At 51.1% G+C, this 12037-nt stretch overlaps 1 protein-coding gene across 1 annotated transcript in view; it reads right to left on the reverse strand.

Annotated features, from left to right (window-relative positions):
* Positions 1-12037, reverse strand: part of CEMIP (cell migration inducing hyaluronidase 1) — a 70982-nt gene that overhangs the window by 38745 nt on the left and 20200 nt on the right. Inside the window, exon 11 of the mRNA XM_065872131.1 lies at positions 513-688. Within this exon, the coding sequence (XP_065728203.1) occupies positions 513-688 (176 nt within the window). The remainder of the gene's footprint in view (positions 1-512; positions 689-12037) is intronic.

The raw sequence follows: 12037 nt of genomic DNA on the forward strand, positions 1-12037 counted from the left end.
TTTTTCTTTGGCCGCGCTGTGAAACATGCGGGATCCTAGCTCCCCAACCAGGGATCAAACCCACGTCCCTTGTGGTGGGAGCACAGAGTCTTAACCACTGGACGGCCAGGGAAGTCCCCATCTTATCTGTATTTTAATGGATCTATTGCAAATGCAAGTTTTTGTGAGTTAAATGCCCGTTCTTTTAGGAAGTGGCCAGGGTTAAACAATGAAGAGAGGGAACGAAAGCTATGATTGAAAGTTGAAAATCAGGAAGGCAGTGTGACACGTGCCATGTGACTGCAGGGTAAGAGACGTTCCTCTGTCATCTCTCTTGTTCCCAAGTATGGACATATGGAATTGCACACAGAGGGATAATACATAAGACCCCTCCAATTTCCAGAAAGGTACCCTTCCCTCGGTCCTACCTTTTGCCCCTCCATCCCCTTCCCTACCAAGAATCCCTGCCTATAGGCTGGCGTCGCTGGAATCCTCCTGGTTGGGTTGATGGCCTCAGCCAGGCAGACTCATACCTTGATGTGGCCCCCAAAGGTGTCGAAGTCAAAGAAGTTGCAGATGTGGTTGCTGTAGGGGTAGCATTCATCCTCCATCTCCCCCATCACCACGATATTCCGGCTCAGGAGCCCAACCTCGGCCCGCATGTCCACACCATCTACCTCCTCCCCGATGTGCAGGTACATCGGTTTCCCTAGGGCAGAAAGGAGGGAAAGTGGGAAATCAGAGGTACTGCGTGTGCCCACTGACTTCCAGGGCCCTGCCAGGTGCTTCCGCTGCTTACATGGTGCATGGTGGTCCCCGCGGCCCCGAGTCCCATTTTATAGAAGAATGAAGCCCAGGGAGGTGAAATGACTTGCCTGAACGAAGAGGCAGGATTCACAGCCATGCATGCTTATGTCTGAAGCTCATGCAAAAATGACTATTTGTCCCTCCATTTCTGTCCCCTCTTCTTGCTTGTCCGTACTAGAATCTTCTATTTTAGCTAGACACAAGGCTCCCCGGGACAGCCACATTTCCCAGCCTCCCTGCAGGTCAGTGTGGTCACAGGATAGCCAAAGGAGTGTGTGCACCCTTCAGGTGGCCCCTGCTCTGACATAGGGCTGGGATATGGACGCTGTAGGTGAGCCAGCCTCGCCCATGTGGGTGTGAACACACCCTGGAGGTGGCAGAGCAACGTGAGAGAAGAAACCCAGTCTCTGGATGATCCCACAGAGCTCACGCCCTGGACCGCCTACCCGTTGGGAGTCTTACAGACAAAGCAAGCCCTCTCTTTAGAGCCAATGCTTTAAAGCAGTGCAAATCCATATTCTGCTGAAGTCGGCAAATCTATGTTCTACTTTCCTCAACCTCCTGTAGAGTGTGTGTCTACAACTGAATTTTCCAGAAAGAACTAGATTGGAGCTTCTGTGTCCAGCACTGCTGGGCTCTGGATGCCACTATGGTAGCATATAGAACAATGAAAGAGAGCTTGCACCCCACTCTGTGTTGACCTCACCACGACCTCCCTCCCTCTCGCTGGCCTTGGAGGAGAGGATGCTCTCTCTCTCGTACCACTGACCTCAGCCCCAGCCCTTCCCATAAGCTCAAGAGCCTTGAATCCAATAGCCCTCCCCTTCTAGTAGCTTCATTTCATCCCTCATTTGGGTTCATGTTCTGTTTTGAGACTCATCTAGGCCTTCCTATCTTTATTTTTTTTCTTGATGTTATAATTATTTTTGAAGTTTTTTGTTTGTTTTTTGTTTTTGTTTTTGGAGTATAGCTGCTTTACAATTAGGCCTTCCTATCTTTAAAAACTAACAATCATGGGCTTCCCTGGTGGCTCAGTGGTTTAGAGTCCAACTGCCGATGCAGGGGACACGGGTTCGTGCCCCGGTCCGGGAAGATCCCACATGCCGCGGAGCGGCTGGGTCCGTGAGCCATGGCCGCTGAGCCTGCGCATCCGGAGCCTGTGCTCCGCAACGGGAGAGGCCACAACAGTGAGAGGCCCGTGTACCGCAAAAAAAAAAAAAAAAAAAAAGGGTCCTTAAAAGGAGGGGTACAGGAGGGTCAGAGTCAGATGTGATGACATAGCAGATTGGAGGAAGGGGCCACCAACCGAGGAGTGCTGGCAGCTGCAAGGGTCTGCAAAAGGCCAGGAACTGGTTCTCCCCTGGAGCCCCTGACAGGACCAGCCCTGGCAACTCCCTGACTGCTGACCCGGTGAAATGGATTTTGGACTTCTGACCTCCAGGACTATCAGAATAGAAATTTCTGTTGTTTTAAGCCACTAAGTTTGTGGTAAGTTGTTACAGCAGCCAGAGGAGGCAAATACCGATTCCAAAGGGAATATTTTCTCAGCTTCGCCGTGCACCCATCTCACATCTTAAACTGAGATGCTTCAAAGAAACCACCATCTCCCTGAGTCTGCAGAATTCCAGAACAACAAACATTCTTTAAAATGCTGCAGAGCCACCCACGGGATGTAACCTGGGTGAAGGGGTGGGCAGGGAAGCCAGCCTTCCCCGGGGATGAGAGAGCAGGGTGAGGTCACCATCAGGGCTTTTATAACCACAGCCATTGCACGTGGGAACCAGTGGTGTCACGGGGCTGAGCCGTGCCCTGTTGCTCAAGTCAAGTGAAAGCCAAGTGGTTCAGGCTGCGAATCGACATGAGAGGTTGTTGCTCTCTCTACAATTACATCCTCAAAAAGAAGAGAAAGCACCTACGAGGCAGGTCAGCAGTCTCAGGGACCAGCTGAATCTAGAGGCAGCCTGAGGTCTCTTTATTCCAGAGAAGAGTTGGGGATTGTTGTGGAGGCGACTATCAAAGACAGTTCCAAAGTTCCAAACTCCTGTCACCCTGCACCTTTCTTGTTTTTTTTTTTTTGCGGTACGCGGGCCGCTCACTGTTGTGGCCTCTCCCGTTGCGGAGCACGGGCTCCGGACGCGCAGGCTCAGCGGCCATGGCTCACGGGCCCAGCCGCTCCGCGGCATGTGGGATCTTCCCGGACCGGGCCACGAACCCGTGTCCCCTGCATCGGCAGGCGGACTCTCAACCACTGCGCCACCAGGGAAGCCTAAGGACCGTTTTGATTCCACTGAACCCACCCAGATAATCCGGGTTCACCCCCCATCTCGTGAGCCTTAATCACATCTGCAAAGTCCCTTTTGCCACATAAGGTAACACATTCCCAGTTGCCAAAGATTAGCACGTGGACACCTTTGAGGGCTGTTAGTCAGTCTATAACAGAGTCCCTCTTTTAAAAAGTCTCAGGTAATAAAAAAAAATTAACTTTTCAAAGAGTCTATTTACTGGAATTTACTGTTATCCCCCGAGCCGAAGGTCTGTGTCCCCTGTCAAAGGGATGCCACGGATAGGAGGCTGTCAGGCCTTCAGTCTCATTCAGGGTCCTGACATCAACCAGTGGAAAGAGTTTAAAACAAGTTAGTGCTACAGAATACCGGTGCCTCATCCTCCAGCACATCCCACTGTGGCTTCTGGTTTGGGTCACAGGGCCACGAGTCTGTCCAGTTTTAAGGTCCAGAAGCAGAGTCCCCTCTAGCACGCATGCAGGAGCCTCTCTCCCACCCCTGGCTCGTCCTCTGCCCATTGGCTCTGGGGCCTTTACAAGCAGCCAGTTACGAGGCCCTCGGGTTGGGGGGAGGTCAGGGTCTTCTGCAAAAAGAGCTTTGCCCTGGGTTCTGAGTGACCCCATCTGGACAGAAGGCTGCACCCAGAGCAGCGTCTGATGCTGATAAGGAAAGAGACTCCCACGCGTGCCAGCTCTGAACACCCAAGGTCCAGCGACTGATACACCGAGCATTGATCATAATTGCATCTAAGGATAGACAGTCAGACCCGGAAGGACCCAGAATGACTTTCTGTCGTCACTTAGGCCACCAGCTCCCTAACTTCACATTTGAGGAAACGGAAGGCAGACGGTGCTCAGGGCCGGCCTGGTGGAGACAGGGCGAGAATGGGGGGACACGGCCCCCAGGAAAGGATGCCCTTTCAAGCCCTTATGACTGGTGCTGGGGGCACTTTCTCTTCACCACCAGGCTCTGGCTCTGGGACCCAGTGAGTGCCATGAATCTGGACCTTCGCCATAAGCACATGAAATGTGACACCTGTCTTTCCAGCACCTCTTTACTCTCCGTGGACCCTTGACTCTGACTTCGAGGGCTGAGCATGTCACCTGCGTCCAGGCAGCAGTGATCTCTCATGACAGCCACTGGGGGTGCAGTGCCTTCCCTCTCTCTCGGGGAGGACCTGCTGCCAGGGGGTAGTCAGCAGGCGGCCTCCAGCTCAGGAGCCTCCTGTGTCTGCTCCAAGGTCATGGTCTGCTTGGGTCCCTCCCAGTGACTAAAGCACGGCCGAGGTCCTGGAGCCCGGCCGCCGCTTCCCCACGCAGGATCCCCTGACAGGCAGGCTGTGCTCGGAGGCACACCCCCCCCCTTTCCCTAGTCTCCCGAACCACCCAGCTCAGAACACTCCCTGCAGGTAAGTGGGTCAGTAGAAATGGACCCTTCTTTTTTCCCAGAGCTGGGCATCTTTCCCCAAGTACGCAGGCTCCTGGTCTTCCGGGCCTCATGCCTCTGGGCACGGTGGACCCAGGCCTCTTCACTAGTGGACCCCCCAATGAACAGCTCTCCTGGCAACACCCAGAAAAGCTTCCAAAGGCTTCCTCAGCCGAGCAAAGCCACCCGGGACCGTTCTTGGGGTGCAGAAGCAAGCACTGCCTGCCAGTGCCCTAGAGGCAGTTCAGAGGTGAACTTGCCAAAGCAAGTGATGGGGGCCTGAGGGTCTGGTCCCGAGAGGCACAGCATAGAGCCTGCTTCCCAAAAGGATGTCCCCCCGAGCCCCGCCACCCAGGGCTCAGCACGTTACAGAAGAGGCTACAGGGGGCAGCAAGCTCCGTCCTACCAGCCAGAGGCGCGGGAAAGGAGCTTCCCATGCAGCTCCGGGGGGCGCAGCAGCTGCCTAGCCGCCCGCAGGATGGACAGAGTAAAACCCACACTCTTGTGGGCATACCCGTCATCACTCCCACACGTCCCCCTTCTGCTCCAGCCAGACCCGACCACCCCATCATTCCCTGAGCGAGCTTCTGCTCGTTTACATCTCAGAGCTTTTATCGAAGCTGCTCTCTAGTTGGGACAGCCTCCTCCATTTGTCCATGGAGCAAATCACCTTGTCCCTCAAGATCCAGCTCTGATGGCTCCTTCTCAGTGAAGTCTCCCCTGACTACTCTCAGCACCAGCCTTTGCATCTTGGGGTCTCCCCGGGGCTTGGGGGAGCCAGGAAACCAGGCCAAGCCTCCCCATCTCTAGGCTGTGCATCTCCAGATTTCCAACCATCCCTCAAAGCGTACACATCTCAGAGTTCAGGAGGCTCCTCGCAATTTGTCAGCGTCCCCCCTGTAAAATACGGTGTCCAGGGACTGCCCTGGAGGCTCCAGTGTTTAAGACACTGAGCTTCCAATGCAGGGCGCGCGGGTTCGATCCCTGGTCGGGGACTAAAATCCCACATGCCATGCGACGCGGCAAAAAAAAAGTGGTGTCCAGGCAGGGTGCTGACCAGAGGCTTCTGTTCCTGTGGGTGGCCAGAGGGCCTTCCTCGGGGATCCAGTCTCAACACAACTGGAGAGGTGGGACAAATGCGGAGGACTGTGGCTCTGCAGCCAGGCTGTCCGGGTGGGATTCTGACTCAGATCATAGCCGTGAGTCCCTGAACACATTATTTAAGCTCCTGAACCTCAGACCCTTTATCTATAAAATGGAGATAACAATAGCACATATCTCGAAAGGTAGCTATGGTTGTGAAATGAGTTAATCCATGGGATGTGCCTGGAACAGCCCCGGGGGCATAGTAGGGGGCTAGTGTGACAGAAGTGACACATGCAGCTGTCCCCAAGAGAAGGGTGGAACCCGGGGCTCCCACCGCTAGCTTCACGCCTATAATGATGGGGATGGAAGATAACAGGTTCGACAGCTTTCTTTGTTCCACGGGGAAAAGCAGCCAGGGGGTAGGGGTGACTTCCAGGTAGATGGACAGCTGTGCTGACTAGACCCCTGGGACCAGACTCAGCAAGACAGACTGAGAGCGGAAAGAATACTCCGGTCCCACCACCCCCTTCCCCTATGTGGAGCTCCCTATCAGGATTTTACAAACCTTACAGCCAGTTTATCTGTCCCGCTGCTGCATTTACAGCCCACTCCCAGGCCACTATCCCAGGGAAGATGTGCACCCCGCTTTCCCAGCATCCCACCCTGTCTGTGGAATTCTCCCACGCGGCCTTCACCCCTCCCTTCTGTCTCCAGGCTCTGATACAGGAAGGCCAACCAGGAGAAAGCAGACCAAGCCAGATTTGTCCCGAATAATCCACAAGGGCCATGAGCACAGATGAGGGGTGGGGAAGGCATGGGATGCAGAAGGACTCTGCACGGTTGCCCCGCACAGGAATAAAACATCGACCCTTCCAAGTACTCATCCTACGACAGGCCCAGTTCCACAGTCCGCCCTCTTCCGAGCCCTCTCTACAGGGCAAGCACGGCACTAAACACTCTGGGGTCGAGAAGGGTTAAAACATCAAGGATCTTCCAGTGGGAGAAACAGACCCCTGTACATGTGGCTCAGACCCAACAGGGCCCAGGGTTTTTGCAGGAGGGGGCAGTGGGGTCTGCCCTTCTCAGACCACGAGGACAAGCCCAGAGGGACTTAGGCTGGAGGGTCCCAGAAAGGCAAATTTAAACTACAGAGCTCCCAGATCCCTCCTCCAGTCCAGTCACCTTTGAGAGAAGATGCTGGGAACAGGGTCCCTCCTGGAGGAAGGATGAAGCAGAACATATCACCTTCGAGCCAGAGAGCTCTGAGCTTGAATCCTGGCTCAGATCGACCAAGTAGACTTGCTTGGTCTATACCAGCAGCCCTCACTAGAAAGTTCTGAGATGATGGAAATGCTCTATTCCGTGTTGTCCGATAGGGTAGCCACTAGCCACGTGTGGCCAGTGGACTCTTGAAATCTGCCCTGCAGGACTGAGGAATGGAATTTTTATTAGTTTCAATTAAATTTATACAGCCCCATGTGGCTGCTGACTACCATATTGGAGAGCATGAGTCTAGACGTTTAATTTCCGTGGACATCAGTTTCCTCATCTATGTCACGGAGAAAACAGTAGCACCCGCCTTGTCAGGTTGTCATGAAGAGTAAGTAAGTTGGTTTACGTAAAGTGCTTTAGCATAACACGGGAAACTCAAACAATGTTAGCACTAACGAGTAGTAGTACTTCAAAGTGTGTGATGGGGGGCTTATAAACAAAGTGGGAAGTTGAGAATGAAAATAGGGTAGAAAATTGAGGGGATTTCTTTCTTCTTCTTCTTCTTCTTTTTTTTTTTACTGACGAAGGATGTATTTATTTTAAACCATTACGTAAGATTCAGCTTAAGAATCATAAAGAGATTTCTAATTGCCACGTCGGGAGGTGTTGAAAATCACACTGTGGTTGGCAAAACCTTGAAATATTTTTTTAGATGATTCACACATTTTCATGACTTTGTTACCCCCATCTGTTTCTCGTCAGAAAATCGTTATGCAAAAAGGCCTGTTTACTGGAATTTGGGGGCAGTGAGGAAGGAGGATCCGGGAGGGCTGTGTCCCTCTCTGCAGCCAGCCTGGGGAGGAGAACACGAATTGGTAATTGGATGGGGGCACAGTTTTGGAAAAGAACAAAGCAGGTGGAGTCCTTGCTCCATGTCAGTGGGGGATGGAGGGCCAGAGAATGGGCTTGGAGCTGAAGAGGAGAAATGTGAGCCTCCCTAGGACAGCCAGACAAACAGAAACACACACACACACACACACACACCCCTCACAGATACCCCTCCCTGGGGCTTTTCCGATGCTGTCCACCAGGAGGCGCTGTTTTCATGTAAGTCCTAAAGCTTCTGAGCAAGATGGTCCGCTCTGAGCCTAGTAACTTTACGGAGGGAGGGGCTCGGCAGGGTTGGGGAGCTGCTGGAGATACAGACACAGGCAGTCCTAGACCAAGGGCGTTTGGGGGGTCCTGAGGGGGATGCATCATCTCCTCCACTTACCCTTCCCTCCCTCGGTACTCAGGGCCCAGAGCAGCCCTATCTCACCCTCTGTCCAGCCTGCACAGCCCTCATGAAGCCCCTGGAACTGCTGGCCAAACATTGCCACCTGCAGCAACGTGCCATCATTCACACCCAAACCACGCCGTTGGGCGGGGCGGGCGTGCCCCAGGATCGCACGGCTTCCTCATTCTCGGGGTCGCTCTTGGTACACACTACTGCCCTATTAGGACCTGCCCAAGACGAAATTCCCCCTCCAGGCCTAGGGCGCTCAACAATGAGGTGCAGATGAGGGCCGGTGTGAACAAAGTGCCCCTCCCAGGGGTGCCCCTCCTCCTACCTCCCTGCAGGCAAGGCCTTAAAGGCAAGCTTTCACCCTCCCAGAAGCCACAAGGGCAGCCTCAGCTCCATGGGTCACTTAGGCTGGGCCCGTGAGTCATGGCCGCTGAGCCTGCGCGTCCGGAGCCTGTGCTCCGCAACGGGAGAGGCCACAACAGAGAGAGGCCTGCGTACCGCAAAAAGAAACAAAAACAAAAAACAGTGAGCAGTGACATCCCCTCAGACGGTCTGAATGCCACTCCTGACAAGAGTCCCAGAGGACACCTGGCATCCCAGAAGGCCTGTCCACATGTATTGTCCTCAGGAGACACAGAAGACACCCAGTGAAGACCCAAGGGTCCAACTATCACTAGGAATTGCTTCGCTTGGTGTTGTCCTGTAAGTGGGGGTCTAGGAAGTCTAATAAGCCATGGTACTCAGAAGAAAGCCCCAGGGTGCCATTTGGGGTCTCCGCTTCCTCCAGCCCCCCGTTTCCCTGTCAAGCTACCTGGGTCCTCTTCTGGAATTGGAGCATTGCCTGCTCTTCCCAGCACAGGGTCTTTGCTGCCCCTCCCCTCTTTCCTGGTTACCTCTCTGCTCAATCATTAATTCCTCTGGGGAGTCTTCCGCGCCTTTGTCAAACCCCCATTTCCGATGCTCCCATCGATCCCCCATCTTCCTCTTCCACGGCCTTTCTCACATTTGGGATTTCGTTTTTTTGGGGATGATTCTTTGCTGGATATCCATTTTCACAGCTACCTAAGGGCAGAGAACTTGTCTATGTGGTTCACCATGGCTTCCCAAAGCCTGGAGCATTGCCTGGCATAGACTATGTGCTCTTCGTTTGTTGAATACATGATGACCTGCTCCTTGCCACCTCTCTGCGGGTGTCCTTGTGATGGAGGAGTGAGGATGCCTGTCCAGCCTGAGGGTGGAGGGAGGGTGGGGCATACACATTCACAGGAAGAGCCTCCGCACCCAGAAGCATCAGGACACGTAGACAACTGCAGGCCTGGCAGACCTCCTGTGTCTGTTACTAATAATGACAGAAATGGCTTGCTTCTCTCCCTCTATAACTTCCTTTAAACTGCATGTCCCCAAAGAGCAGAATCGATAAGCTATAAAATACACAGGTTTCGACCACTGGCCTGTGGCTCACGCCCCTTCCCTCCTTTCCATCCTTAAGTTTAGTTGCTAAACTATTGCATTAATACTACTGTTAGTAACAGCTAACACTAATGGAGCACTTATCACGCTCCAGGCACTATTTTAAGTATCTGTTTAAGTATCTCTTTAACTCCTTTAATCTTCACAACAGCCCTTTGAAGTAGTTGTGATCGTTATCTCCATTTTATACATGAGAAAACAGGGGCAAAGGGAAGTTACATAATTGTCTAACGGCCTTTGGCTAATCACTGCCATTCCTAGAATGTGAATCCTCTTTAAACTATTTTACCAAAAAAAAAAAAAAAAAAGTCTTCCTCAAAATGTCTTCAGAAAATGTGACAAACAGCATGACCCTCCATCTAACGTGATAAATCAAACCGTAAATAGCCACACACAGAGAGCATCTTTGCATCAAACAGTTTCCAGGGTGACGTTGCTGTGCGGTAGCCATCACATGAAAGCCCCTATGACAGATTCCCCAGTAGCCCAGAGCCAAGGGAAAGTTGCCTCTCTTGGCTTCTGGTCCCCTTCCTTGTATTAGACAATATTAGTTAAGTAAGTTGTGAAGTTCCTTTCTCTGCTCTGGCTGCCAGGAAGCTCAGAGATACATTTTATGGTCTATTTCAGTAGCTTCTGCTAACTTCATTTCCCACCCCCCTTTCTGCTGACTTTATTCTCCATCCATCAGTCTTTCATTACTTAGACATGTATCTTTCACTCTGGTTTTTTTTTTTCCCCCCTGGAGGAAGATCTACCCGGACTTGTGTTCATTCTAAGAGACCCCGAAACCTTTTTTGAAGAAGGCAGGGGTTTCAAACAGATTATCATTTAAGATATCATTCTGTTACCTTGTCAAGGAACAAATGTTTGGTCCTCTCAGACTCTGCCCACAAACTGCTACCCCCTTCCCTGTCTCTCGCCACACCCACCACATCACAATCTCTGGAAACGGTTACAGCCTTCCTTTTGCAGTTCTGAGTCTAGAGTTGGTGCCCCAGGATCACAGCTGCAGCATTTGTGGACTGCCTCAGCTACATGCCCTCCAGGGTCCCCATCCCCATGAATAAAATAATGGCATTGGACTCCATCACACGTTCTCACTTTTTTAAACGTTTGTGCCCCCAAATTCTTTCTCAAGCACACTTCCACTAGCCAAAAAGATTCTGTTGAATTTTACCTTTTGTAGTTTTATTTCCAAAATAATAGATACTCTGAATATATTGGTAACGCTTTCTCAATTCATAGTCTTCCTTCTACCCCCAAATTCTAATACTTCGCCAGGTGCAATGGTTCTGTGGCAGCCGATATTTTTTTTCTTTAATTTTTATTGGGGTATAGTTGATTTACAGTGTTGTGTTAGTTTCAGGTGTACAGCAAAGTGATTCAGTTATGCATATACATATATCTATTCTTTTTTAGATTCTTTTCCCATATAGGGCATTACAGAGTATTAATAGAGCTCCCTGTGCTGTACAGTAGATCTTTATTAGTTATCCATTTTATATATAGTGGTGTGTATATGTTAATTCCAATCTTCCAATTTATCCCTACCCCCCTTTACCCCCTGGTAACCGTAAGTTTGTTTTCTATATCTGTAACTCTCTTTGTTTGGTAGATAAGTTCATTTGTACCTTTTTTTTTAGATTCCACACATAGCAGCTGACTTTTTTAACGCCCAGTATTGATTCTCCTTTCTCTGGTAATACATCCCAATTTTCCTTTGGGGAGCGACTCTGTCCATACAATGCAGTCTTAGAAGGACAGTCATTGAAGGTGCCCTAGCCAGAGGGTGAGCACATGAGACACCAGCCCAATCAGTGCCATCTCCCCGGAAGGTAACTTTTGAGCACCATGTCCCAGGATGTGCAAACAGTGATGTCTTAAGGATGCTGCCCATTCGTTCCTGCTACCCAGACGCCCGAAGCTGCCCTATTCCTGGTCCTTTATCGCACCTTGGCCAGGCAGCTTTCACTTAGTTCTCTAAATTGAAGAGTCCCAATGAATTCGTCTTTTTGTTTAAGATAGTCAAGTTGGATTCTGTTACTTACAACAAAGAACTCTAACTGATACATAACTCCCCCAACTAAGAATAATTGACCTGGACTATACTTGAGGTCTCTTTTACCTCTAACGATCTGTAATTCCAGTAACCTCACACAACATAAATGACAGGGCGTCGAAGTCAAGATTTAGGAGAAGAAAAAGGAGAATGTGAAAGCTACAGAAAGAAGAGATTTAAAATTTTGTGGTAGGTTAATTATTGCCTAGCAAATGTTCATTCCCTCCCTTCTATCATAATGGGAAAAACAGAGTTCCCCATTCATGTTGAGTTGGACCATGTGATCTGTTTTGGTCAATGGCAAGTGGGTGTCAAAGGGTGCTAGTTCTGACCGCAAGGCCTTAAGAGTCCTCCCATGTTTCGGTCCACTTCTCCCCTGTGAGAAGAGTACGTCCTGGGAAGAATGAGACTCACATGGAGCTGACCTGAACC

This window comes from Phocoena phocoena, chromosome 2, assembly GCF_963924675.1.
Source record: "Phocoena phocoena chromosome 2, mPhoPho1.1, whole genome shotgun sequence".
NCBI lineage: Eukaryota > Metazoa > Chordata > Mammalia > Artiodactyla > Phocoenidae > Phocoena > Phocoena phocoena.